The sequence below is a fragment of the Hyperoodon ampullatus genome (genome assembly GCF_949752795.1).
Source record: "Hyperoodon ampullatus genome assembly, chromosome: 2".
NCBI lineage: Eukaryota > Metazoa > Chordata > Mammalia > Artiodactyla > Ziphiidae > Hyperoodon > Hyperoodon ampullatus.
The window spans coordinates 48,897,436-48,923,848 of NC_136915.1; the positions used below are offsets into that span (position 1 = coordinate 48,897,436).

The 26,413-nt window shown below is 35.3% G+C and overlaps 1 protein-coding gene across 2 annotated transcripts in view; it reads left to right on the top strand.

Annotated features, from left to right (window-relative positions):
- The window catches only part of PRKAA2 (protein kinase AMP-activated catalytic subunit alpha 2), a gene marked incomplete at both ends in the record, with an annotated part of 56,673 nt that extends 30,514 nt beyond the window's left edge, over nt 1–26,159 (top strand). For both annotated transcript variants that reach the window (XM_079727241.1, XM_079727240.1), the window contains 8 exons: nt 1,726–1,867; nt 11,394–11,487; nt 12,066–12,210; nt 13,444–13,531; nt 14,949–15,173; nt 22,589–23,093; nt 24,527–24,653; nt 25,921–26,159. In XM_079727241.1, coding sequence (XP_079583367.1) covers nt 1,726–1,867; nt 11,394–11,487; nt 12,066–12,210; nt 13,444–13,531; nt 14,949–15,173; nt 22,589–23,093; nt 24,527–24,653; nt 25,921–26,159 — 1,565 coding nt within the window. The remainder of the gene's footprint in view (nt 1–1,725; nt 1,868–11,393; nt 11,488–12,065; nt 12,211–13,443; nt 13,532–14,948; nt 15,174–22,588; nt 23,094–24,526; nt 24,654–25,920) is intronic.
- Between the last annotated feature and the right edge of the window lie 254 nt (nt 26,160–26,413).

A 26,413-nucleotide genomic window follows, 5' to 3' on the forward strand; every position in this document is an offset into this window, starting at 1 on the left:
ATGCTGTGATGAACATGTGAGTGTAGATATTTCTTTGATATCCTGTTTTTATTTCAAGTATCCAGAAGTGGGATTGCTGGATCATATGGTAGTTCTATTTTTTATTTTTTGAGGAACCTCCACACTGTTGTACATAGTGGTTACATCAATGTACATTCCCATCAACAGTGCACAAGGGATCCCCTTTCTCCACATCTTCACCAACACTTGTTATCTTTTCAGTTTTAATGACAGCCATTCTGACAGGTGTGAGGTGATAGCTCATTGTGGTGGTGGTTTTGATTTGCATCTACCTGATGGTTAGTTATGATTACCTGATGACTTTGTGTACTTGGCCATTTGTATACCTTCTTTGGCAAGAGGTTTATTCAGTTTTTCTGTCCATTTTTAAAATCAGATTGTTTGTTTTTTTGCTATTAAGTTGTTAACTAATTTATATATTTTGGGTTATAAAACCCCTTATCAGGTATATAATTTGCAAATATTTTCTTCCATTCAGTAGGTTGCCTTTTCATTTTGTTGATGTTTTCTTTTGCTGTGCAGAAGCTTTTTAGTTTGATTTAGTCCCACGTGTTTATATTTGCTTTTGTTGTCAAGTCCCAAAAAATCATTGCTAAGACTAATATCAAGGAGCTTACCCCCTTCTAGAAGTTTTATGGTTTCTGGTTTTAAATTTAAGTCTTTAATCCATTTTGAGTTGATTTTTATGTACTGTGTGAGATAGGGGTCTATTTTCATTCTTTTGTATGTGGCTATCCAGTTTTCCCATCACCAATTATTGGAGAGAGTATCTTTTCCCCATTGTGTATTCTTGATTCTTTTGTCATAAATTAATTGACCTTATGTGCATGAGTTTATTTATGGGCTCTTTATTGCATTAATCTCTGTGTCTGGTTTTATGCCAGTACTATGCTGTTTTGATTACTATAACTTTGTAGTATAGTTTGAAATCAGGAAGTGTGATGCATCCAGTATGTACAAAATACTGTGCTTATATACTTCCTAGGAGATTTAGATGAATACTGACTGTCTTATTCAAGGAGGGTAAGAGCTAATAGCTCATGTCATATGATTTTTCAAAAATACAAATATATAAAATAGCCTCAAAATGATGAATGACCCATGAGCTTTATAAATATACTGTGAGGGTTTGAAAGAAGTTCAAACCCTCAGTGTTACATCTTTTGAGATTCCATCAAATAGGGAGAAAACGGGAAAGCTTTATAGAAAAGGCCAAAAAAAAGGGTTACATGTGGATTTTCTGCTGAAATAGTTTTGAAACTAGTTATGAGTTTTAGTTATTATAGCAATTATTTATTCTTCAATAATACAATGACTGGATTAACCAGAAGAAGAGAAAGAAAGAGATTAACAAAACATAGTAAATTCTATTCTATTCTATCCAAAAGATGTTTCAAATATGATGATACTTTTAGGTAAGAATATAGAATTCAGTCATCCTTTCCACAAAGATTTAATTAACATCTCTGTGCTAGGTGTTGAGGATACAGAGGAGACTAAGATATAGTTTCTGTCCTCAAGGAGTGCATACTCCAATAGAAGAGACAGACATGAAATGAGATATCATATCTTCTGTTCTATGCAATAAATGATATCAAAGACGCATATATGAGTAAAGAAGTTTGGGGTTACAGTGGAATGAAGCATGAATAAATAATTATGTTGCTATGACAGCAAGGTTATTTTCCTTTTTCTTTTCTCTAGTTGGAGAACATCAATTAACAGGCCATAAGGTGGCAGTTAAAATTTTAAATAGACAGAAGATTCGCAGTTTAGATGTTGTTGGAAAAATAAAACGAGAAATTCAAAATCTAAAACTCTTTCGTCATCCTCATATTATCAAACTGTAAGTATTTTTGCACTTGATAATATAAAAGAGAAACTGTCTTAAAATATTATATTTAATAATTATTTATTTTTAGTTAAACTTTTATAAATATACAATTTTTTCATATTTATATTTAGCAAGTGTTAATTCATTTAACCTCATCAGTCCTTTTTTGCATACTTCTGGTTTAGAATTAAAAGTCTAATTTTAAATTGGCTCATCACTAATATTCATGTTGAAGGTCATTTAGTACTTTGCTATTTCTAGATTTCTTTTATAATTATTTCCTAGTCACTTTTAATTAACATACCAAGCTATTTTCTTTATGGAAAAGGTAGAAAATTACTATTAAAGATTATCTGCCATAGTATTGAATATTATTTGCCAAACTGCAATCATTACTTTAATTACTGATCGTAAAGCCCTTAGGAAGGCAAATGAATTTTTTTCTTTTTGGATAAGACAAGTTACAAACTTAGAAGATAAGTAAATTAAGAGTTTAATAAATAAACTAAGTAATTACATTGAAAGGTAAATAGTAATTTAAAATCAACTAGACCCATAGAAAATTTAGACATTAAGTATGCAGCAGTGTTCCTTTACATCATTTGAAGTTATGTTTAATATTTATTGCAAAAATGTAATATGCTAAACACTGAAAACGGTCTTTACTTTTATCTTAAAGCTTGGATAGAGTTTAATAAAATAAATATTAATTCTATTGACTACCTGATAATGGCTAGAAACTGTATTGAGCATTTTACATAATTTCACTTCATTCTCACAATAAGCATATAAGGAGTATTATTATCCTCATTTTATGGATAAGAAAATTGCATATCTAAAGAGGATCAGCAACTTGTCCAAGGTTAAATAGCTAGTAAGTTGCAGAGCTAGTAGTTGAGTTCATATCTGATTTCAAATGCCATGCTGTTAATTTCTACTCCAGTACTGAGAAAACTGAGATGACAGGCAGTAGTATTAATATCTTTGAGGCTTTGTTTGCTAGGTCATTATAGTCAGAGGTTATATTTAGCCTAAACTTCGTTAGTGAGTAATCTTTAGATGTCAGCATTGATGGGGAACGACTTGATAACCCTCTAGAGGCATGTTGTTTACCTAATAACAAGGCTGCATAGTAGCTGTGGTAGGGAATGATGCCCCCCAGTCCCAAGATGTCCTAATCCCCAGTGAGTATGTTATATTATATGGCAAAGGAGAAGTCCAAGGTTATGGATGGATTTAAGGTTGCTAATCAGCTGACAAAAATAGGGAGATTTTCCTGGGTTATCTGGGTGGTCTGAGTGTAATACAATGGTCTTTAGAAGTGGAAGAGGGAATCATAAGCCAGAGGAAGAGATTTGAGGATGGAAGCAAGGTCAGAGTGATGGGATATGAGAAGGACTGAACTGGCTGTGCCTGGCTTTGAAGATGGAGGCAGGGGGCCATGAACCAAGGATTGCAGATGGTCTCTAAAAGTTGGAAAATACAAAGAAATGGATTTCTTTTAGAGCCTCCAGAAGGCAATGCAGCCCTGCTGTGTCTTGATTTTTTAGCCCAGTGAGGCATGTGTCAGACTTCTACCCTATCAGACCTCTTACACCTATGTAAGATAACAGAATACATTTGTGTTGTTTTAAGCACTAAGTTCTAAGTATGGCAACAATAGGAAACCAATACAGTAGCATTCTTGAAATCCTTAAATGAATGGCTGATCCAGTTATTGCTGGGATTTGGAACATGAATTTATATATTTATAGTATTTATAGTATTTCTATAACTAGATACATTTATTGCTAGAGAACCATTGCAAAGTGGTATGTTAAATGAGGGTCCCACTTGGTGTATCTTACCAACAGCATGAATATGTCACTGACTGTTCAAAGAAGGCTTTCTTTGGGTTTGGTGTGCCATTGGGTGACCTGTGATGACTCCGTTCTCACATCACTATTATGAAAACTTCATTCTAACAGTAAGCTTCAGTGTCATTTGATCTTCATTTGAAGTTCACTTGATCATAAACATAAACAGAAAATGAGGCCCTGAAATTGTATGGCAGTACTTGATTATGAGGTTGTCGTCTAGGACCTGTATTCTAGATAATCCAGAATATGTATATACAGGTTTTTAAAGATTATCATAGGAATTAAAATATCACCTATGAGTTCAGTGACTCACTCTTGTATCCTTTGTTTCCTTAACTTTAAAATGGGGATACCCCATGGTGCTATTTGAGGATTAAATGTGTTCTCACTGTTACAGTGCCTGCTATTAGATGTGCATTGGCCCAGAAGCAGGAATTGGCAGCCTGCAAGCTGATTCCAGTCCTCTCATGATTCCGAATGATTTTCAATTAACTGAAACAGCTCATGTCTGACTTCAGCTCCATGTTAGTAATGACTTTATTCTAGTTACTGACTTCTAAGCTAAGTCTCTTTGCTCTTCCTTACTGAGTGGTCACTTCCTATAAGAGGAGAAAACTGGGAAACCAGACTAAAAATGTCACATGCCAAAGTGAGAATGGAGAGGAGAGAGATCTCTGTATTTTCCTTGTTTCCTGACTTCATCACTTTTAGAATATGAACCCTGAAAGATCCCAGGGAAACTTTGTCCATTTAGGGTATGAGTTCTAGTTCCTGTTCTGTTCCTATAAACACAAGTCAGATTTTGTCAATAAGCAGTTGCAGTTGTCATGAGGATTTAGAAGCTTATTTTTGATGTTATAACTACTAGTGTTTTCTTCCTTCCATTTCTTTAATTACTTATAATTATTTGATTTTGGTTTGATTACTTATATCATTCTGTTTTAGAATTATTTAATTATTTGCTGTTTTGTGAAGGAATTATAGAATGTTCTCAATATTGGTCAGAAGGTAATTGGCAGAGGTGAATTTAATGTTTAAAGCTTCTGGCTTCCAGCCTTGAGCTTATCCATTCTGCCACATTTCCTCTTTAATTGTGGATCTGAATTTCTTTTAAAAAGGCACTCATGTATTCTTGCTACACAACAAGCTTATTGACGTAGCCTTTAACAGTGTTAGTGATTTAAACAGGGAGAGAGACCTGATGCTTTTAGTGGTTTTGTTTGTTCTCTGCAGTCTTGGACTAACTGCCAAGAATAGTTTCCTTGCTACAGAATGGGCTTCTAGAGTAAGCAAGAAAGTTTGAAAAATAAATACTAAGAATGAAGGTTATATATTGCACAATTTCTCTATTAATTCCAATTGAAAAAACCCCACTGGGAGAAAATTAAAAGGAATAAACAGGATTGAAAGGAAACTCCAAACTTTCCCATGAACTAGAGTTTGTTGAAATGACTTTTGTCCTGTTTTTCATTCCCCCATGGTTCTTAGGGAAACTTCATTTTAACTGGTCAAAGGATCAATGCTTTCTAATTTGGTAGAGATGGTTTTGCCTGCCAACTCTTAAAAATGTTTATCTTATCCAACCTACGGTCAGCTTTTACCATTATTCATCACTACCCCCTTGAAATGTTGTAGTCTCTAGGTTTCCATGGCACCACAGTCTTCTGATTTTCTTTTTACATTCTTGCCTCTTCTTGAGACTTTCTATTATGGGTCCCTTGATATCTGCCTGGCCATTAGATATTGATGTATTTCAGCATTCTGAGCTAGAGTAATCTTAGTGAACCCTTTTTGGGTGACCTTATCTACTACCACGGTGTCATTTGTCATCTCTATCTTAAAAATTTACAAATCTATGTTGCTCCTGAATTCTGAACACATTTATCGAACTATTTATTGGTGTTTCCATTCTGGAGTCACAGAGTCATCTGAAACTAAGTTGAACTTTTTATCCCATATATACATATTTTTGTGCGTGAATGAAAATACCATTCACACAGCTTCCTAAGCCTAAAACTTGGGCATCATATTTAACTCCTCTTCCCTCGCCCCTTACATATAATTGATCATTAAGTTCTGCCACTCTTAATTGAGTGTCCCCTAAATCTGTTCATTTCTCTCTGCTCTTATTGTCAGGTCACCATCTTCTCTTGCTTGCTATATTTCAACTGTTGCTTCTGCTTGGAAAACTTTACCTATATCTCCCTTCCTCTAGGCTTCCAATTCCAACTTGTCCTTTAAATATCAGCTTTTAAATGCAACTACCTCTAGAAAAACTACTTTGCCCTAGTCCTAACACTGGGTTAGGTTTCATCCTCTCGGTCCTGGAGCACCCAGAATTTCAGCTTTTCCAAAGTCCTGGGCATTATATTGTAATTGGTCATTTTCTTATTAGTATCACCACGAGACTGAATTCTTTAGGAGCAGAAGCTATGTTTGTTCTTTCTTTTATTCAGCAAATTTTTATTGGGCACCTAGTATCTGATAGGTAAGGCATTGGGGGTACGGTGGTAAAAGACAGCATCTCTGCCCTGCCCTTGTGGAGTTTATGTTCTAGGGGTATTTAGCGGTTCTCGATAGTAAGTAAACAAATTAACCAGACTAAAATTTTAGGCACTGATAAGTGCTATGAGGAGAGTGAAACAGGGTGCTGTCCTAGGGTGTGATGAGGAAGGAGGAGGTGCTAATTTAGATTGGGTTGTTAAGAAAGCTTCACTGAGAGGTAAGGTTTGAGCTAAGACCTAAAGGATGATAAAGATCTAGCCATTTGAAAATCTGGGGACAGAGTGTTTTTAAAGCAAGGGGACCAGCACCCTCAGAGTTGCTGAGGTTGAAACAAAGTTCTAGTATTATAGGAAAAAGAAGATTGCTATAATGTCTGGAGTGGAGTGAATGATGGAAAGAGAGATAGTTGATGAGGTCAAAGAGTGGACATGGACCACATATCATAGAATCTTGAAGACCTTGCTGATTTTGGATTCTATTCAAAATGGGAAGCTTTCAGAGAGCTGGGGGAGTGACATGATATGACCATAGTGTGGAATGGGTACAGAGGCAGAAGTGGAAGCAGAGAGACCAGTTAGGAAGCTGTTGCTATGGTCCAGCTAACAGATTAATGGTGGCTTTAGCCAAGTGGTGGTATAGATTTGTGCTGTCCAATACAGTAGCCACTAGCCATATGTGACATACATTTAAATTAAATGAATTAAAAATTTTGGTTCTCTGGTCACACTATCCACATTTCAAGTGCTTAATAGCCACATGTGGCTAGTGGCTATCGTACTGGACAGAGAAGATATAAAATATTTCCATCATTGCAGAAAGTTGTATCTGACAGCACCGATCTAGCTGGAGGTAAATCTGTCAATTCAAGATATATTTTGGAGGTAAAACTAATAAATTACTGAGGAAAAGAAAGGGAGTGAGGACCCTCCCTCCACTTTTTTTTTTTTGCCTGAGCAACTGGGATTTGGGGTTTTGGCTTGAAAACCTAGGTGTTGATAATGATACCATTTTCTGAGATACGAAGAATGTACGAGAACCATGTTGGGATACAGGTGAACACGAATGGTCTGCTTTGGCTGTGTTAAGTTGAGAATCCCATTAGATATCCAAGTGGAGATGTCCAATACCATCTTCATCTCTCCAGCACCTAGTACAATACTAGGGGTTCCGTGATTACTTACTGCATATATAAGGAAGTAACATGTGAACAAGGTCCTGATGATTCTAGGAGGACAGCAAAGCAAAAGAATGAAAGTGTAAAGAACATGGTGTAGTGGAAACAAACAGTCTGGTTTATCTCATGTACAGAGTATGTATAGGGAGATGGAGGAAAATAAGGCCAGAGTGTTAGCTTGTTGATCCATTCATTCAACAGATGGTACCATTTAGGTACTGGGGATACACCAGCAAACAAAAAGAGACAACAGCAAAATTTCTGCTATTATGAAGCTCATATTTGTGTGTGTGTGTATTTTGTGTGTGTGTGTGTGTGTGTGTGTGTAGTGGGTGGCGTTGAAGAGATAGACAATAAATGCTATGTCAGTAAAATATGTTGTATGTTAGACAATGAAGAGGAGAGGGAATATGCATGCAGATATCTGGAGGGGGGGCAATAACAGATGGTGAGAACAGCACGTACAAAGGCTCTGAGGTGGAAATTGCTACAGGCAGTAGTAGGTAGATCATAGTAGCAGAGTGATCTAGGGGGAATTGGAGTAAGAGATGTGGTCAGAGACATAAAGGGGAGCCAGATTGTATAGGATATACTAGACCACTATAAGAGCTTTGGCTTTTAACTCTGAGTAAAAGAGAAGCCATTGGCAAGTTTTGACCAGAGGTGTGATGTGACCTGACTTACACTGAAGCAGGGAAATCAGTTAGGGGTCAATTGCAGTATTCTGAGCAAAAGAGATGGTGGCTTGGAATAGAGCATAGTGTGGAGGGTGTTGAGAAGTAAGCATATTTTGTATATATTTTCAAGATAGAGAACAGCGTTTGCTGACAGATTAGATGTAGGCTGTGGAAGGAGAGAAGTCAAGGATGACTCCAAAGTTAGCTGGCGTGGGCAAATAAAAAAATGGAGTTGCCATTAATTGAAATGGAAAAGATTGTAGGAGGAACAAGTCTGAAGTGGGATGTTAGGTATCAAGAATTCGATTTTGTTTTTTTTGAAGTTGAAATGTTTATTAGGCATCCAAGTAGAGATGCAAGTGGGTTATTTGATATGTGAGTCTGAAGTTAAGGGGAGGGGTATAAACCAGAGACAAATTTGGAAGTCATCAGCATATAGATGGTATTTAAGGCCCAAAGACTAGATGATGTCACCAAGGATGTGCATATAAATAAATAAGAATTCTAGGGATTGATCTCTATGACAGTATGATGTTAAGATGTCTGGGAGATGAGGAGGAACCAGCAAAGGAGAATGAAAGTGAACAGTTAAAATGATTGGAGGAAAACCAAGAGAATTTGGCATCTTGAAGCCAAGGGGAAAATGTGTTTGAAGAAAGAGGGATTATTAACTGTTGCTATACTGCTGAATATTGAGTAAGGTGAGGCTGAGGAGGAAGAGCTAATTGTAGAAACCAAGTCCTTTAGTAGGTGGGGCAAAGGAATCCAGTGCATAATTGGAGGAGTTAGTCTTAGACAGTATATGACCATGGAATGAGTCATTGTGTGTGGTAGACGGAAAGAGAGTTAGAACTGAGGAGTGAAGGAAATTAGAGGGCATGTATTGGACAGAGCATCTAGATGGATATTTTGTTCACCCGGAATGATGACAGCATTAGCAGTGGGGAAAGAGACATTAAGTCAAAATGAGAGGGAGTTGACAACGAGGTTGGTTGATGACTATAACAAGGAAAGGTATTGGGTAGTGTGATCTGGTGACCTGCACTTCAGAGACAGTGGGGTTTTTGAGGGAGCATTTCCTTTAGACCGTAGTTCATTACTAGTCTATGGAAATTGGCCAGCATTTAAAATTTCATTGTGAGTTAATAAAATCTAGATTGTGATCAGTAATGACTGCTAGTATCTCAAAAAAGAGACAGATATCCTACACCTGTGTCTGGAAGCACATACCACCATCTAGTCTTTAAGAAGAAAATTAAAATCAAACTGAAATCTGGTCAAGCCTCTGGATCCAACAGTATTTACTGAAGACTGCAATGTACTCGGAGGAATCAGCAACTAAATTTATTAGAATTGCATCACTTTTCTCTTTTACCCCAAAGATGTACAGAGCAGAAAAGTGACTGAGAATTCTGTTACTAAATCAGATCAGCCCACAGTGAAGTGACACAGCGGGTGCTCCTGCCCCTCAGTATTCATTTTATTCAATTAGTTTGCTGCCTGTTAGGATTGCTCTTCTAGAACCATCTTTTTTCTTTAGTTCTCAGGGAAGATTCCCCTTTCACAGTTCATTTGAAGTAGACTCAACCTTATTTGCCAGTTATATTAGTTTATTCTGTGTAAAGTGGGGTACCTCGTCATTTTTCATCCCAAAGACTGACGATGGCTATTATAAATATTTCTTCTGAAAGTCTGTAATCATTTTCAATGCTACAGCTTTAATTTTTACTTTTTTCTATTTTTTTAATTGAAGCATATTTGATTTACAATGTTGTGTTAATATTTTACTTTTTGCAAGTGTTTAATTTATACATGGTGTGTCCTCTTTTAAAATATATAGTATATAGTTATATCACCAACTTCCTGGTTATTTTTTCCCTCCTCTTTAATGAAGACTAGTAACCAGAACTGCCATTTAGAACATACTCTCTTTTTTTGCACATTAATAATAAAAGTTGCCCCATCTGGGTGGACTAATTACCAAAACATTCCCCTGCTTCTGGCACATCCTGTGTCAAGGTATACTGCCTACAGGGGGGCATCTGGGCCACTTCTCAGCCCCTGCTTGTGCCTTCCACTGGGTGCCTTTAAGCCATGCAGAACTGCCAGCTACACTTAGTGGCTTTAAATAGCAACTCAGTGTAAATTAGATACTGCTCATGATCAACCAGATTATAAATAATTCTTTATAAATAAAGCAGAGTAGAACAATTTTTCTTTTATATGTGTTAAATGCAACCTTCATTTAAAACATTAATGTTATATTTAACTTGTTTTTAAAGTTTTCAAAACTCTGATACAATTGTGTGTGTATGTGGAAGTTGTAGATTTTTAGGAAAAATTTTATTTTGTCAAATAGAGCTAAGGTTCTTTATTGTTTTATGTGTTCAGCTTTGAGTGCCTAGAAAATGTACATATATATTTTCACACACATAAACACATACGTAAATACATACATCTATTTAATTTTTTATTATGGAAATTTCATAATACAACAGTAAAGTGATGAAGCCTCATTTATCTGTCATTCAGCTTCAACAGTTATTAGTGTATTGTTTTATCTGCTTCCTCCTACTTCTCCCACCCCAAATTATTTTGAAGCAAATCCCAAATAGTATGTTTTTAGTCTGTAAATTCTTCAGTATCTACTGTGGAATTTAAAGGCTCTATTTTAGTAAAACAAACACGGTTCAGTATCACACCTAAACAGTTAGAATATTATGAACTATCCAGTCAGTATTCAGATTTTCTTGATTGTTTCATAAATGGTTTTTAAAGTTGGTTTGTTTGAACTGGAATGAAAACAAGTCTATACAGTATAATTGGTCAATATGTCTCTTGATTTGCTTTTAATCTATACCGTCCCCTCCCTTTTTTTGCATTTCATTTTTTGAGGAAAGGATCATTTGTCTACTTTATAGATTTTGCCGATTTGTATCCCTTTTGGTATCATTTTACCTTTCCAAGAATATTTTTCACTTCTGTTTAAATATAAGCTACCTCATCTCTATAGACTACAAACAAATTTTTGTTTAAATGGAAAAATTGATGCTTAATTTAGTTGTTGAGGAATGAAGGATTTCCTAAATTTTGTAAACATGAAAAGGGGGATCTGAAGGGAAGTCTGTAAGCCCTAGGAAGTAATTGAGTTTTGTGAAGCTCCGTGTTTATAGCTCTGTGATTATTTTGATAACATTATATAATTTGTTGCCATCTTAAAATATTGTAGAATACTGGAATATCAATTTATAGCAAGAATGGATGTACTAGGTTGATTCTGGTTAAAGTAACATTTTTATTAAATTTTTTCATTTACAAAAAAGATACCAGGTGATCAGCACTCCAACGGATTTTTTTATGGTAATGGAATATGTGTCTGGTGGTGAATTATTTGACTACATCTGTAAACATGGACGGGTGAGTAACATGCTGTTTAGTACAATAAGCCCTTAAGCTAAAAAAGAAGAAAGTAGTGAGAAGTAGCAAACCACAAAGGTATCTTCAGAGTTGGGGTTGCTTCTGTAATAATGTCTAACTAAACATAGAGTATTAGATATATTTTTCCTTAAAAAGTACACCTTATGAAATACTGATTTTAGGAAATATATTCCACTTAATTGCCAACGTGAAAAGCCTGTGCTTTTCAAAATGAAAAATCAGTTCCATAACATCATGTTGAAGTTTCAGTTATTTCCTTTTCTTAACAATTTCACGTAAGTTCTGTTTTAGATTATGTTTTACTTGTTGATTCCCTGAAACATTGTGCACACTTAGTAATATTAATTGAAAATGAACTGCCTAGCAGCAAAGAAAAACCTGTTGATTGACATGTTGAGCTTGAATGCAAGTTTTTGGCTTGTTTCTCTCATTTGTTGAGAATTCTAGCACAGTTCTAATTAGTGTACTCAGTTATATTTAGGCTGATTATGAAACTAAAACTTTTGCTATGTAGATGTCCCAAATGTTCTTAGTGCAGTTTCTTTTATACCTGATAGGTTGAAGAGATGGAAGCCAGGCGCCTCTTTCAGCAGATTCTGTCTGCCGTGGATTACTGTCACAGGCATATGGTCGTTCATCGAGACCTGAAACCAGAGAACGTGCTGTTGGATGCACACATGAATGCCAAGATAGCTGATTTTGGTATGCAACTCCAGGGTTGTTTAGAAGTGTGCCAGCTGCCTTTGCAAGTGTGTCAGTACCAACTCTTAATGAACTAAGAACTTTCAACTTCATTGATGTAAATCCTATACCGTGAAAAGGGATTAGTTGGACAGTCTGCACACTAGCTTGCTCTATTCATTTAAACCACTTTTTAAAAATGCAAGTATTTCTAGAGACATTCAGAGGGCTTGTGTCAAGGTAAATCCACTCAATCTGCATTGCTTCCTCAGGAAATGAGACTTAACTGTTTTTTTGTGAGGGCCACAAACTCCTTTGAAAATCTAATGAAAGTATGGGCACTTTCCCTAATAAATGCACTTAAATGGAGGTACATGAAAATTTGCACGCAGTTTTGGAGCGTTGTAGTCCTTCTGAATTGATCGAGGAGGAATATCAGTGGACTACGGGTAACATGTAACAACTTGGTAGAAGAATAGGAGTTTTTGTTGGTGGTAAAATAAGAGAGTAAAATGTAATTTTTATGCCCCAAACACTTTCTGGGATAAACATACCTGGACAGGGTGCCATAGTAGAGGAGAGGATTAGAAAGTGAGAGATTCTAGAAAGAGATGAAAAGGTGTCAGAGTTCAGCATTACTTATTTAAAATTTTTGTCTCTACCTTGTCTTTAAAAGCCAGGAAAGTCATTTTCCTATTTCTCTTCCTTCTCTAAATCACAAAGCTCATTTAGTGCTGTAGTTCAACTAGATTTCTGGTTCAATGGAATATTTTTCTATGTTGAATTAAGGCTTTCCAAATTAAAAACTTTTGGAACATAATGTTTATAAATTGGAGCCTATCTGATTTCTACTTAGAGATTTTTAAAAATGCCTTTGAAAGCAGAGTATAAAAAAGTAATAGTAGTCTCTATTATCTTTCATTTGCAGAAGTGGGTAAATAATATTTTGATGCTTTTATGTTTGGAAAAGTTCATATAGTTTAGAATAACCTCATATTTGTGAAGTGAATCAACATTCTTATTTAGAAAAGGAGTTTAATTTCAATCTTAGGCATGGTGTGCTTTGGCTTTTTTGTCATGTATGAGCACTCTGAAATGGAGTCTTTCTAGTCCAACAGATGCTTTCTACTGCTTTTTAAAATAAACATTATGATATGTGAGGCATTACAGACTTGACGTTTTTCCTTATGCATTTATCTATATTTAGTTTTAAACATATGTAGCACCAGGTAAACATATTACTCTTATTTTTAGGATTATCTAATATGATGTCAGATGGTGAATTTCTGCGAACTAGTTGTGGCTCCCCAAATTATGCAGCACCTGAAGTCATCTCAGGCAGGTAATAATATATCAGTGAAGAGTAAACTTTTTGTAATGCTTTGTTCATTCTGATAACATTTAACTATAATATATTCTCTTTGGAAGATAAGATTTTTAACATAATAGAAACATATTGTCCCTTTAGTTTTTCTATTGTTGAAGAGAGATTACTTATATTAAACAGTTTTTTAAAACATTTGATTTAGATTTTGTTATGAATGTATTTAAGGAGTTTTTCCACTAAAAATTGAAAAAAAAATTGATTTCTTTTTTCATTTTAGAAAATTGCAGCTAGGAGAGCAAGCATTTGCTGCATTTAAGCTAGTGTTATTATTTACTTCTCAGACATAGTCCTTTAATAATTCTGTATATACTATTTTATAAAGCATACAGAGTATTATTTTTATGTTTTGTCTTTAGTAGAATGAGGTTTTCTGGGGGGATAGTATTGTCATTTCATGAAGTTAACTGAACAAGAGAAGACTGTGTAATTATTCATGTAACTTACTCATTGGTACATTTTTTAAATGTTTATACAGATTGCAGTGATAAATTCAAGTCTTCTATGGTGACCAATGTCTGATTTTAAAAGTTTACAGAATTCTATGAGAGAAAATAAAGAAAAGGTATTATTGCAGATATAGCAGTTTGGACTATACAGCAAACAATATAAAAAATGGACAGCAATTTTTATTGAAATGGAGTGTATTTTTTTAATTGGAATTGTAGAGATCTACTTTGTTGCCTCAGACTTAGGTTTGAGTTTGGTAATGTGCTATCAGTGGAATCTTAATAATGTAGAAAGGTGAGAGGTAAAAGGAATAACATTCTAGGCATAGGTTTTCTGGATAAAGGTAATCTTAGTCCCAGGGGCTACCAAGTGGTTAGAATGAAAGTAGGAGGTACCCAGGATAGTGTGATACAGCATGAAATGCTGTGAAAGAGATTGCAGTAGGACTAGTTAGGTACTTTACTATTTAAAATATTCTTTAAAATAGGTATGCCAGGCATAAACATTCTATTATATATGCATTTTCTTTTAATAGCTTTATGGTAAGAAGATTTAGCCTATACACTATATAGTATTGCTTTTCTTCAAATTTATGGTCATCCACTTTGATGTTTCTATCAAAAATCAACCATAGAAAGTTTTATATTTTTTAATTAGTCAATTAGTAAGCTCAGTTTACTTTGTGTCAAAAAAATAAAAATACTGTTTTCTCTTGGGAAATTTGAATAGTATTTGGTTAGATCACTTATTCTTTCTGGGGAACAACGATTGAGTGTTGGGGAGTGGCCACGGACTTCACTAAACACCTTGGAAAGCAATACATATAGAGTCTATACTGTGTATATAGGTACATATAGAAACAGGGTACACGTAGATGGGAAGTGACACTTGCATTTCAGGTTTGCGCTGTCATCTTTTCCCCTAGATTGTATGCAGGTCCTGAAGTTGATATCTGGAGCTGCGGTGTTATTTTGTATGCTCTTCTCTGTGGCACCCTCCCATTTGATGATGAGCATGTGCCTACGTTGTTTAAGAAGATCCGAGGGGGTGTTTTTTATATCCCAGAATATCTCAATCGTTCTGTTGCCACTCTCCTGATGCATATGCTACAGGTTGACCCCCTGAAACGAGCAACTATCAAAGACATAAGGTGAATAGTCTTTTTGTTGCTATTAAGTACATATTCTAGTATTAATATTAGTACCACTACCTGAATGGCTGCTTTATGTTAGGCACTGTAACACTTGATTTTATATGAATTTTACTTTCCTTATTACATAAAGCTGATCCTGTCACTCAACTTTTAAATATTTCAGATTGTTTCCCAAACTTTTCAGTTTAGGTAGCAAAGTATACAAGTCCCTTCATAGTAAAGGCTCAACGCTGTACCCCTTATACCAGAGCTTCAGCCACAGTGAACTTTTCCTGGTTCCTCAAACATAATGCATATTTTATGCCTCATGTCTTTGTTTATATTATTCCCTTTGCCTCTGATGCCTTTTCTGCATTTTTGGACCTGAAAGATTTCCATTCATCCTTTAAAATTCTGCTCACTTATCACCTTCCTTGTGAAATCACTTCTGATTCTCCTGAGCAGTTTTAGTTGCTTCCACTTCTGTGATTTCCACATTTTGTTCATGCTTTCATTCTCATTCTGCATCTAGTTGCTTTCAGTGTATCTTTCTCCTCTCTTGTAACTATAAAAGGGTAGAGAGAGTGTCTTATCATCTTTGTATATACAGTGCTAAAAGGTCTAGACATATAGTATACACTCAGAAAGTATTTGAATAAGTTTCAAATGGAAAAACAGGGTGAGAGTTATATATTTTACATACGGTTGATGAAATAAACCATGAAAAGTTTTGCTAAGATTTTGAATCCAAAAATAGCTGCTAGTGGGTTTGCTGAGAAGGATTTCTTGTTATGTGAGAAACTTTGGAAAGTGCAGTTGCTGGTGTTACTGTGAATATGACCTTTATATAGCACACACAAGTCAGGATGATTCATTGCCTTCTACTTTTTATTTATCAGTCATGTTTCTTAGAGGGTTTTTTGTTCTTACCTAACATTTCATCAGGTATTTATTTGCAAACGCATTCTTTTGACATCTTTCCAGAATACTTTGCCTTGTCTTCATAAGCCAGAATATGACTCTTGGAATATTTAAATGGTGGCTGAGGTAGTTGTTTTTGTGACTGCTACTGATTTCTTTTGCACTCCCGTTGCACTCATGTACTGTTTTCTTCCCCCAGCCTCTCTTAGTGTTCCAGGCCTCATACATAAAAATGTAAAATTGTAAATTAGAACCAGATTTAGTTATGGAAATGGACTTAGCAGGGAAAAACTCTTTTGTGTTCATAGTCCTTTAGAATAAATAGTTCACTTAATTGGCTTTTCCTTAGAAAAGAAAATTAAGTATGCTAATATATATATACTTGCACCTGTTTGTATCAGCACATACATTGAGAATAGTAAAAGTACTGATTCTGTTATATTAAAACAGGTGTCTGTGTATTTACAAGTTTTAGAAGAAAAATTTAAATAAAAGTCTACTAGGATGAGTTAATTTACACATATGTAGGTGGTATAAAATAGTGGCAACCATCTCTGTACTTAAAATAATAATTTGAATTTATAGTTCTCATCATTTTTTAATTTATCCATATTCTGTTTATTAATGTTTGGGAATTCTTCATTTGACAAAATATGGTTCAACAGAGTTACTAATTATAAACCATTATTATATAACAGGTATTTTGCTAGGTACTTGACATATTTTATTGCATTGATTCTTAATAGGTAACTGTTATTATTCTCATTTTACAAACCATGAAACTGAAGCTTAGAAAGGTTATGTTTTGATTTATGTATCTGTTTGTCCCTATTAAATTTTAGGGTCTTTTAAATTAGGGACCAAGTATTAATATGTTCTAGGCATCGTGCATTTGATATGAATTAAGTTTTGAGTAAGTCTGTATTTGTGAAAATTACCCAGCTAATAAGAGGCAAGCAGAAGTGGGGCTCAGAAATTGCCTGATGCAGAAGCTGTACTACTCCCACTAATCCAGCCCGGCACACCAGTTCTGTGACATCCGTCCTTCCTCCAGAATACCATGATATGTTATACTTCTCTCATGTTACCACATTCTGTCTTATAGTTACAGGCACACCTAGTTTTACTGTGCTTCGCTTTACTGTGCTGTGTAGATACTTTGTTTTTTACAAATTGAAGGTTTATGGGAACCTTGTGTTGTCAGATGATGGTTAGCATTTGTTATCAATAAAGTGTTTTTTAATTAAGATATACACACTGCTTTTTTAGACATAATGCTATTGCAAACATAATAGACTACAGTATACTCTAAATGCAATTTTTATATGCACTGGGAAACTAAAATGTTGGCGACTTGCTTTATTGCAATATTCGCTTTATTGCAGTGATCTGGAACCAAACCAGCAATCTCTCTAAGGTATGCCTGTATTTTTGTACGGATCTTTTTTTTCTTTTAAGACGGTAAGCTATTGGAGGTTAGAAAATATATCTCAGTATTTATTCGTTCATTGAATCATTTCTGCTTTTATTTATTTAACAATTATTTATTTAACATCTACTCTGTTTAAGGTCCTATGCTAGGTGCTGGGAATATATTGGTAGGCAAGACAGACATTGTCTTCAGGAAAATCACATCTTTAAGTGCCGTAAGCTTAGTATTACTGTTAATGTTATTGTGGTTAAAAGTGAGTGTCTGAAGTTCAACTGTCTAATTACAAATTCTGATTCTTTGTTTACTAGCTATTGGCATATTCCTTATAACTCTTCATGCTTTAGCTACATCATATATAGTGGATTTGTTTGGAGGATAGTCCTAGGTTGAACCATATGAATTTACTATTTCTGTAGGTCTAAACACAGTTGAATATTAGAAACTGCAAACATTGATCCTAATATAATTAAAGCTTTTAGAATAATGCCCAGCATACAATATTAGCTATTAATATTACTTTAAAGTGAATATATAAGGACCTTTTAGCTGCACTTAAAGAAGTTTGCACACATTGTGAAGTTTCTAAAATTTGGTAGTCATCATAACTCATTTAGTCTTAAGTCATATATCAAGATCAGGTACTAGGCAATAGTGACAGAAAGACATAATTTCTGGTGGCTGTGTAGTAACCCATATGAAATGAATTGATTTTGTCTCAGGTGAACCTTCATAAACATCCTGGTTACTGCTTACCTTGGTCAAGTTAATTTAGAAATTGACTCCTGAAAATTAAAAGCTAGAAGTATGTTTTTTTTTTTTTACATGTGGAGGGTTGCTTTATTATTATAATTATTTTCTTAAATTGAAGTATAGTTGATTTACAAGGTCATGTCAGTTTCAGGTGTACAGCACAGTGACTCAGTTACACACACACATATATGTATATATATGTATGTATATATTCCTTTTCGGATTCTTTTCTGTTATAGGTTTCTACAAAATACTGAGTATAGTTCCCTGTGCTATACGGTAGGTTCTTGTTGCTTATCTATTTTATATATAGTAGTGTATATATGTTAATCCCAACCTCCTAATTTATTCCTCCCCCAGCCCCAAAGTATGGCTTTTTAATTGGCACTGTTATTATTATGAAGAACTGTGGTTCTTTTTCTGAATTAATTGGAAATGAAAATTTAGATTACTTCTCTATTTATTTTTTTAAACATTTATTGGTATAATTCACATACCATAAATTTGCTTCTTTAAATTGTATGATTCAGTGGTTTTTAGTATGTTCACAAAGTTAAACAGTCATCACCACTGTCTAATTCTAGAACATTTTTCTCATCCCCAAAAGAAACTCTATACCCATTTCCTCCTCCTTGCAGCCCCTGGCAACCACTAATCTACTTTCTGTTTTTATGGATTTCCCTCTTTTGGACATTTCATATAAATGGAATCATACGGGATGTGGCCTTTTGAGTATGGCTTCTTTCACTTAGCATGATGTTTTCAATGTTCTTTCATGGTGTAGCATGTATCAGTACATCGTTACTTTTTTGCTTGAAAGATATTCCATTGTTTAGATATACTAAATTTTATCTATTCATATTTGATATTTGAGTTGTTTCCACTTTTTGGCTCTTATATAATAATGTTGCCATGAACATTTATGTATAGGTTTTTAAAAATGGTCATATGTTTTTATTCCCCTTGCATAGATGCCTAGAATTTGTAATTGTTGTACGTTGTTGTTGCTCTTGTTTGTTAAGTGATTTTATTGAACTAATTCCATAAGTCTATATTCTTTGTCATGGGTGGCCACTGAAGTCTCTGCTTGGTTAGCTTAATGGTCAGCTAATTATTAGACAAAGCTTTCCTTAAAGGCCTTGATCTAATAAGTCTCCCAGCCTTTGCTGAGGGACTTTGTGTGCATGTTGGGGTGTGTCTTCAGTGCTTTAATGAAAAGCTCATAACTCTGCCTTAGTTTTCATTCCTGCTAGCACAGAGCCTCAGAGTCAACCAGTGATGAGAAATCAGGGCCTTTCTTGGAAATGAACACAGCCCTGCATTTGTGAGTCCCAGGATTATGTAAGAGTATTTCAAGGACCCCTATGGAATTTACTTCCCAAACTTTTCCTTTTTAGTTTTTTGACGAGCTTCTTGTTTGCTCCAACTCTTATTGCTGCTTTTAGCAGCTGGGATGTTAGACAGTTGCCATTGATTGTTTTTGACAAATGTTCTGGGGAGAAGGCTTTGTAGAGGGAGCTCTGAGTCAGGTCAGATGAAGACAGGGCTTGAGTGTAGAGGTTTCCAGAGATCTGCTGGCCATGTCAAATAACGACAGTTCTCTTGGGATAGGACTTTTGGAGAACTCTAAACCTATTCTCTCCCCATCCCCCCACCAGTGGTTGCTAGATGCTGGTTTTTTGGGCTACAATGATTGTGAGGCTGTTGGTTTTCAAGGCTACCGTAGAAATGGGGAAAGGAGATGGATATGGAGTAACTTAACGCTTTATTGACTGGGGGATTTTTGCAGAAACTAAGACTAACACCTGTGGCTGTAATACGTCTCTGGTGAAAAATGTGTTAAAGTGTCACAAATCTCTCTGTTCTTACTGAGACTCAGCCAATTTTTTAAACAAACACTCCTCAGATTATTACAGGCCTTTGGTTAATTTCCAGAGTTCTGAAAAAGTTGATTTTGACAACTTTCACTAGTAATCTCATTTCTGTTACGGAAGAATGAATTTTTGGAGTTCATTCAAAAGTGTTCATCTTCCCTATTTGTCATTGATATTTTAAAAACGTTAGATGTGTAACAATTTATTTTTTTCTATTATTTCTTTTGAAAAAATTAGTGTTCACCAGTCATTACTAAACATTTATTTAAGTGCTTATTATTGTCATGATATAGCAATTAAACACATTTATGAATTCATTTTTGACTTCATTGGCTATTCATCATTTATTCTGCATTTATTGAGCATTTACTCTGTACTGGGTACTGGAATGCAGGTGAATAAGGCATGGTCCCTGTTTCAAGGAGTTCCCAGTTTAGTGGGGAGGATTAAGAAAAAAAACTGTAACAACTATAAGAAAGTATGAGTGTTATAATAGCATCATCTCCTAGAAGCTGTAGAAGTTTCATCTCTATGTGTATACTCAAGGCCTGGCACACCATCATTTCTCACTTGGGCTATTGCACTAGCATCCTCCTCCTCATCATCATTATTACTCTTATCTTTTCAATTCAATTTCTTTATCACAAGCAGAATGATCTTTACAGAATGCAAATTAGGTCATGTCACACCTGTCTCTTTAAAATCTTTCAGTTATTTTCATCACCCAAAGGTTCATCCAAAAACCTTTTTTATAGCCTACAGCTGTCAGAAATACCTGATATCTTTTGCCACTCCAACCCGTAACTCATTATGATTTTATGAGTGTGGCCTCAGTTCAGTTCCTTGAACATAGCAAAATTTTTTCTTATCTCAGAGTCTTTGCATATATTGTTTCTTTTGCTGGGAATACCTGTTCCCCAGCTCTGCTTAGCTGACTTCTAGTCATTCTGGTATCTGCTTAAATGTGGCTTCCTTGATCACCTACCTCCCATTCTGAATTATATACTCTTATTTTACCCTGTACTTTTCACTCATAATCTTTACCACAGGATTTTTATATTTGTATATTTGTAACTATATATTCATTTTTGAGAGTGTTTGTTTAATCTGTATTCAGCTAGAATATAATTTCTGTGAGAAGGAGTGTGCCTTTTTACCACGGTATGTCCTTAGTAAATATTCATAAATGAATTAGTCAATTGAAGGCATTCAGGTAAAATACATACTGATCTAAATTTAGCTTAGGGAGTGCCCAATTTACCATATAGCCATGCTTACACAATCTTGAAGGAATAGTACATGTTAGTTAAATGAAAAGGGGTGGGATATTCTAGGGTGGCAATAGTAACATCATGTGCAAAGGCCCAGAAGAGTGAGAAAATAAGATCTAGGAGACTGGTTCTCTTCTCAAACATTTTGGTTTGAGTACCCCTTTACAGTCTTAAAATTGAGGACTCCAAAGAGTCTTTTTTTAAATATAGGTCATATTTATCAATATCATATTAGAAATCAAAACTGAGAAATTGTAAAGATATTTAATTCACTTAATAATGATAAACCTACTACATGTTATTCTGAATAATATGTGTCTTATGAAAAATAACCTTATTTTCCAAAACAAGAAAATATGGTGACAAGAGTACCTTTATTTTACATTTTTCAAATCCTCTAAGTCAGAGACAGCAGCTAGGTTCTCATTATCTGCTTCTTCAGTCATCTGTTGCAATATGTTGTATTAGTTGAAGTCTAGGAAAAATATCGGATCTCAAATAAGTGGTGGGAAAAGGGAGGAACATTTTCATAGCCTTTCAGATAGTTACAGATATTCTTCTTTGATATTAAACCAAAGCTTAACGTGTTAATTGCAATATCAAATAAGAAAACATATCAGTGAACTTTTGTACTTTATTACATTAAAATCCACTGGTCTATTCTGTATTTTGAGTGGATCTTTTGCCCATGTATAATTCTGTAACATCTTGCATTGGTCATATGGAAAATATTGGGTTATCGAGGTAGACTGATGTTCCAAATGGTGACACATTTTATTATATAATTTCAAATTACAGTCATTATCCTCTTCATGATAAAAGTAGTAGTCTTTAAGTATTGAGAAGCTGTCAAACTCCTGGAGACAGACACAAATTGTACAAAATTCTAACATTTTGCTTGAAAGCTTGAATTTTATGATTGGCAACAAATACTGCCAGTTGTTTCCTTTGACGTGACAGGCTCGTTTCATTTATTTTTGAGAAAATGTCAGCCAAATACCCAAGTCTGAATAATCATAGTTATTCAAGAGCAGGGATGAATCAACTTACCCAGGGCCCCATAGCTAGAAAGTGACTAGAGACCAGGTCTTTCTGATTCTGTTATATTGTATTACCCCATGTCTAAATTGTTCGGGACTTGCCAAAGCATGTTCTTACAATAGTGTATTGTGGTATTTTTCCTAGAGAGCATGAATGGTTTAAACAAGATTTGCCCAGTTACTTATTTCCTGAAGACCCCTCCTATGATGCTAACGTCATTGATGATGAGGCTGTGAAAGAAGTGTGTGAAAAATTTGAGTGTACAGAATCAGAAGTAATGAACAGTTTATATAGTGGTGACCCTCAAGACCAGCTTGCAGTGGCTTATCATCTTATCATTGACAATCGGAGAATAATGAACCAAGCCAGTGAGTTCTACCTCGCCTCTAGTCCCCCAACTGGTTCTTTTATGGATGATAGTACCATGCATATTCCCCCAGGCCTGAAACCTCATCCAGAAAGGATGCCACCTCTTGTAGCAGACAGCCCTAAAGCAAGATGTCCATTGGATGCACTGAATACAACTAAGCCCAAATCTTTAGCTGTGAAAAAAGCCAAGTGGCATCTTGGAATCCGAAGTCAAAGCAAACCATATGACATTATGGCTGAAGTTTACCGAGCTATGAAGCAGCTGGATTTTGAATGGAAGGTAGGAAATTGTAGTATATGAAGATCATTTGTAGAAGCCATTTTTTGTGTAGTATGCTGCTCTGAGCTGCTGAGTTGAGTACTAAGGTCAATAAAAAAAGGTGGTTTTGATTTAGATATGAATTTAGTGGTCTTGATGCTTCTGGCTGATAAATCCCATTCTTTCCAGTAGTGTACCATGTACATTCAAAACAAAAAACAAATCTCTGTAAGGATGAAGAACTGTCAATGTTGGGGACCTATGTATTTTTTAAATTATAGAATAGCATTCTTGGCTGAGAAACAAAGTTTTAATCAACTTGAAATCTCTTGAGAATTTAATCTCTTGAATCTCTTGAGAAATCTCTTGAAAACCTGTTTCAGCATGCATCATAACAATAAAAAGTCATGTGTCTTCAAAGATACTGTGTTTTTACTTTTCTCTCTCCTTTTTAAGGGAGGGTTTTTTTTTCTTTTTGCCAGTAGCTGTAACAGCAAGTGGTTGATACAAATTATACCATCAGGACATATTTATTCAGTAAACAAATACTTTTCTGTAAGTTGAGAAAAATCTGTCTTATTTGGCTTGTTCTTTTAGTCCTTAGTTGCGGTATATTTTTCTTATTCTCAGCCCACATTTTACTTTTTTATTAGTACTCAAATTCATTTCAGTTCTATTTGAGTATATGTGGGGGAAAAATCAGTTTTTTATTTTCAGGTATCTTTTACTCTTGTTCCTTTCTTGAGGACTGTGAATGTACTTTTAGCGGAAGAAAAAATTTTCAAACATATCATGTAAATATTCACTTGACATGTTTTTATTTCATTATTTGTACATGGAATGAATCCATTAAAAAAAAAACATATCTCCCTTTTCCGAAGCAGTTTTATTTAGGAGATGTTAATGTCTTTAAAATTCTTACTGAGAAATTTTTGGAACCAATTTGATAAGATGTTTTGAAAACCAGAATCTTCTTTATCTGAGTTGCGGTTTTATTATCTTCAAAAGGCAAATAGTATCTTCTTTACGAGATTACTACGATACTTAAATTTTGTGGCAGTACCTGTTAACAGTGCCTGATTCAAACCATTGACATGTTATTTGTCCTTTTTCTGTCTATTCTATATTCATAGGTAAAGGTATCCAAGTTGATACCTTTGGGCAACCAAAATATTACTGATGGTTTAGAGTGGAGGCATATCTGGAAAGAAGGCTGGACTCTAGAGTCTCTGAGTTCCCTTTGAATTTTAACCGTTGTACACAGTACGGTTAGTGGGATTAAATAAATACTAAATTACTGTGTAATGTTAAAAAAAAAAGATCATTCAGGAATTCCCTCTCTACCCCACCTCTATCAGTTACTTGTTTTGATATTATTCTTTGCAATAAGAATAAGGGAGATATTTTGTAGTTTGTTATTTCGAATGTTTTTCCTTAAAGATTTTTCATTTTAGGTAGTGAATGCATACCATCTACGTGTAAGAAGAAGAAATCCAGTGACTGGCAATTATGTGAAAATGAGCTTACAGCTGTACCTAGTTGACAATAGAAGCTATCTTTTGGACTTTAAAAGCATTGATGGTAAGGAAGCCATGCAGGCATGAGCTCTGAGAAGATAAAAGTTGGCACTAGTTGACAAGATATTAAACCATCTCAAAGACGTGGTGGGTAGGTCTTCTATACTGGTTTTTAAGTAATCTAGACTTAACTAAAAATGTAAGTGAAACAAAGAGGACTGAAGACATGGAAAATCTCTAATCTAGCACTTCTCCAAAAGAAGTGCTTTCTTCGTATAAAAAAAGTCATTTGTAGTGTTGCCTGTGGAGAAAAGTAAGGAACAACAGGAAAGCAATTTTTACCTAAAATTAGTTGATGTTGTTAGATTCTTTGTCACACTTCTCCATTTATCTTTTATCAGTAAGCATTATAATATCTAAACTTCATTCTTCATCAGCTTCTTTCATCTTGGGTGGCCAAGGTATCCAGATAGGCCTTTCCTGGGATTTGGGCTGGATTTTGGTGCCCATGGCCATCCAGGAGGCAGAGGAGTCAACGGAGGTGGTCATGTCCTTGGACATGAGTCAAACCTGAGTCAAACCTGGCTGAGCAAATGTGCTTATTCCACACAGGGGCCCAAGTGGGATACAAGCAGAATAAACCAAGAGTCCACTGCTGGATGGAACCAGAGGAAAACGGAGTTCATAGTTAGGGAAGTTGTTTTCAACAGCATTTAAACTTTATTCTTGAACTGCCATCAACTGTAGCTGTGTTTATATGGTCCCCAGACCACCTTCATCAAAATGACCCAGAGTTCTTATTAAAAAGAGGATTCTTAGGAACTCTCCCAGACCTAGCAAATCAGAATCTCTGGAGATGGGTCCTGGGAAACTGGGAATCTGCATTTTACCCAAGATTTCCCTTGCCCCTTCCCCTAGGCAGTTGCAATGTACACTGAAGGATCAGTGCAATGGTAACTTTTGTTTTTATCTTAATGATTTTTTTCTGTTGATACAACGCAAGAAAATAATCCTCCAAAGGTGTGCTTTCTTCAAATGAAAGGGATATCAGTTTGATTTCAAGGTTACTGTTGAATACTGTGTTGAGAAGGATTTAGGAGTCACATTTTGCCCGTATGGGAGTGTTGAGATTGGTTAGTGATGTCTGTTATGATCGTGGGAGGGAAAAGCTTTTGCCACCCCCTGCTCCTAAAACACTGAAACATGACACTTGCTGTCAGGTTGCCCTTGCTCAGATGTGTTTACTTAATATTCTGAATAAGGTATCTTCATAGGAAGGGCTCGGGCAAATGTACCTTTCATATAAATTGCTCTTCTTTGGTCCATTTCAGATGAGGTGGTGGAGCAGAGATCTGGCTCCTCAACGCCCCAGCGGTCCTGCTCTGCTGCTGGCTTACACAGACTGCGATCCAGTTTGGATTCTGTAACTGCGGAGAGCCATTCGCTCTCTGGCTCTCTCACGGGCTCCCTGATCGGGAGCACATCGTCTTCCGTTCCACCTCGCCTGGGCAGTCACACCATGGAGTTTTTTGAAATGTGTGCCAGTCTGATCACTACTTTAGCCCGTTGATGATCTTTCCTTAGTTTCTATCTTTCTGTTTTTGCACTGTGAAAATCAGATATATTCTTTAAATTATTGTTTTACTTATGGATATCACATACTCGGCAGTACTGGTTGAGAGCTGTGACTGTCTCCAGGGGACGCTCAACGCCATTGAAATGAGTGAAAACGAAAAAGTCTAGCATTTTATTTACTGTAGACCTCTGTAATTCTGTTTTGCCTATGATAAATTTACATAGGTAGTATCTTTAATACGTGAACAC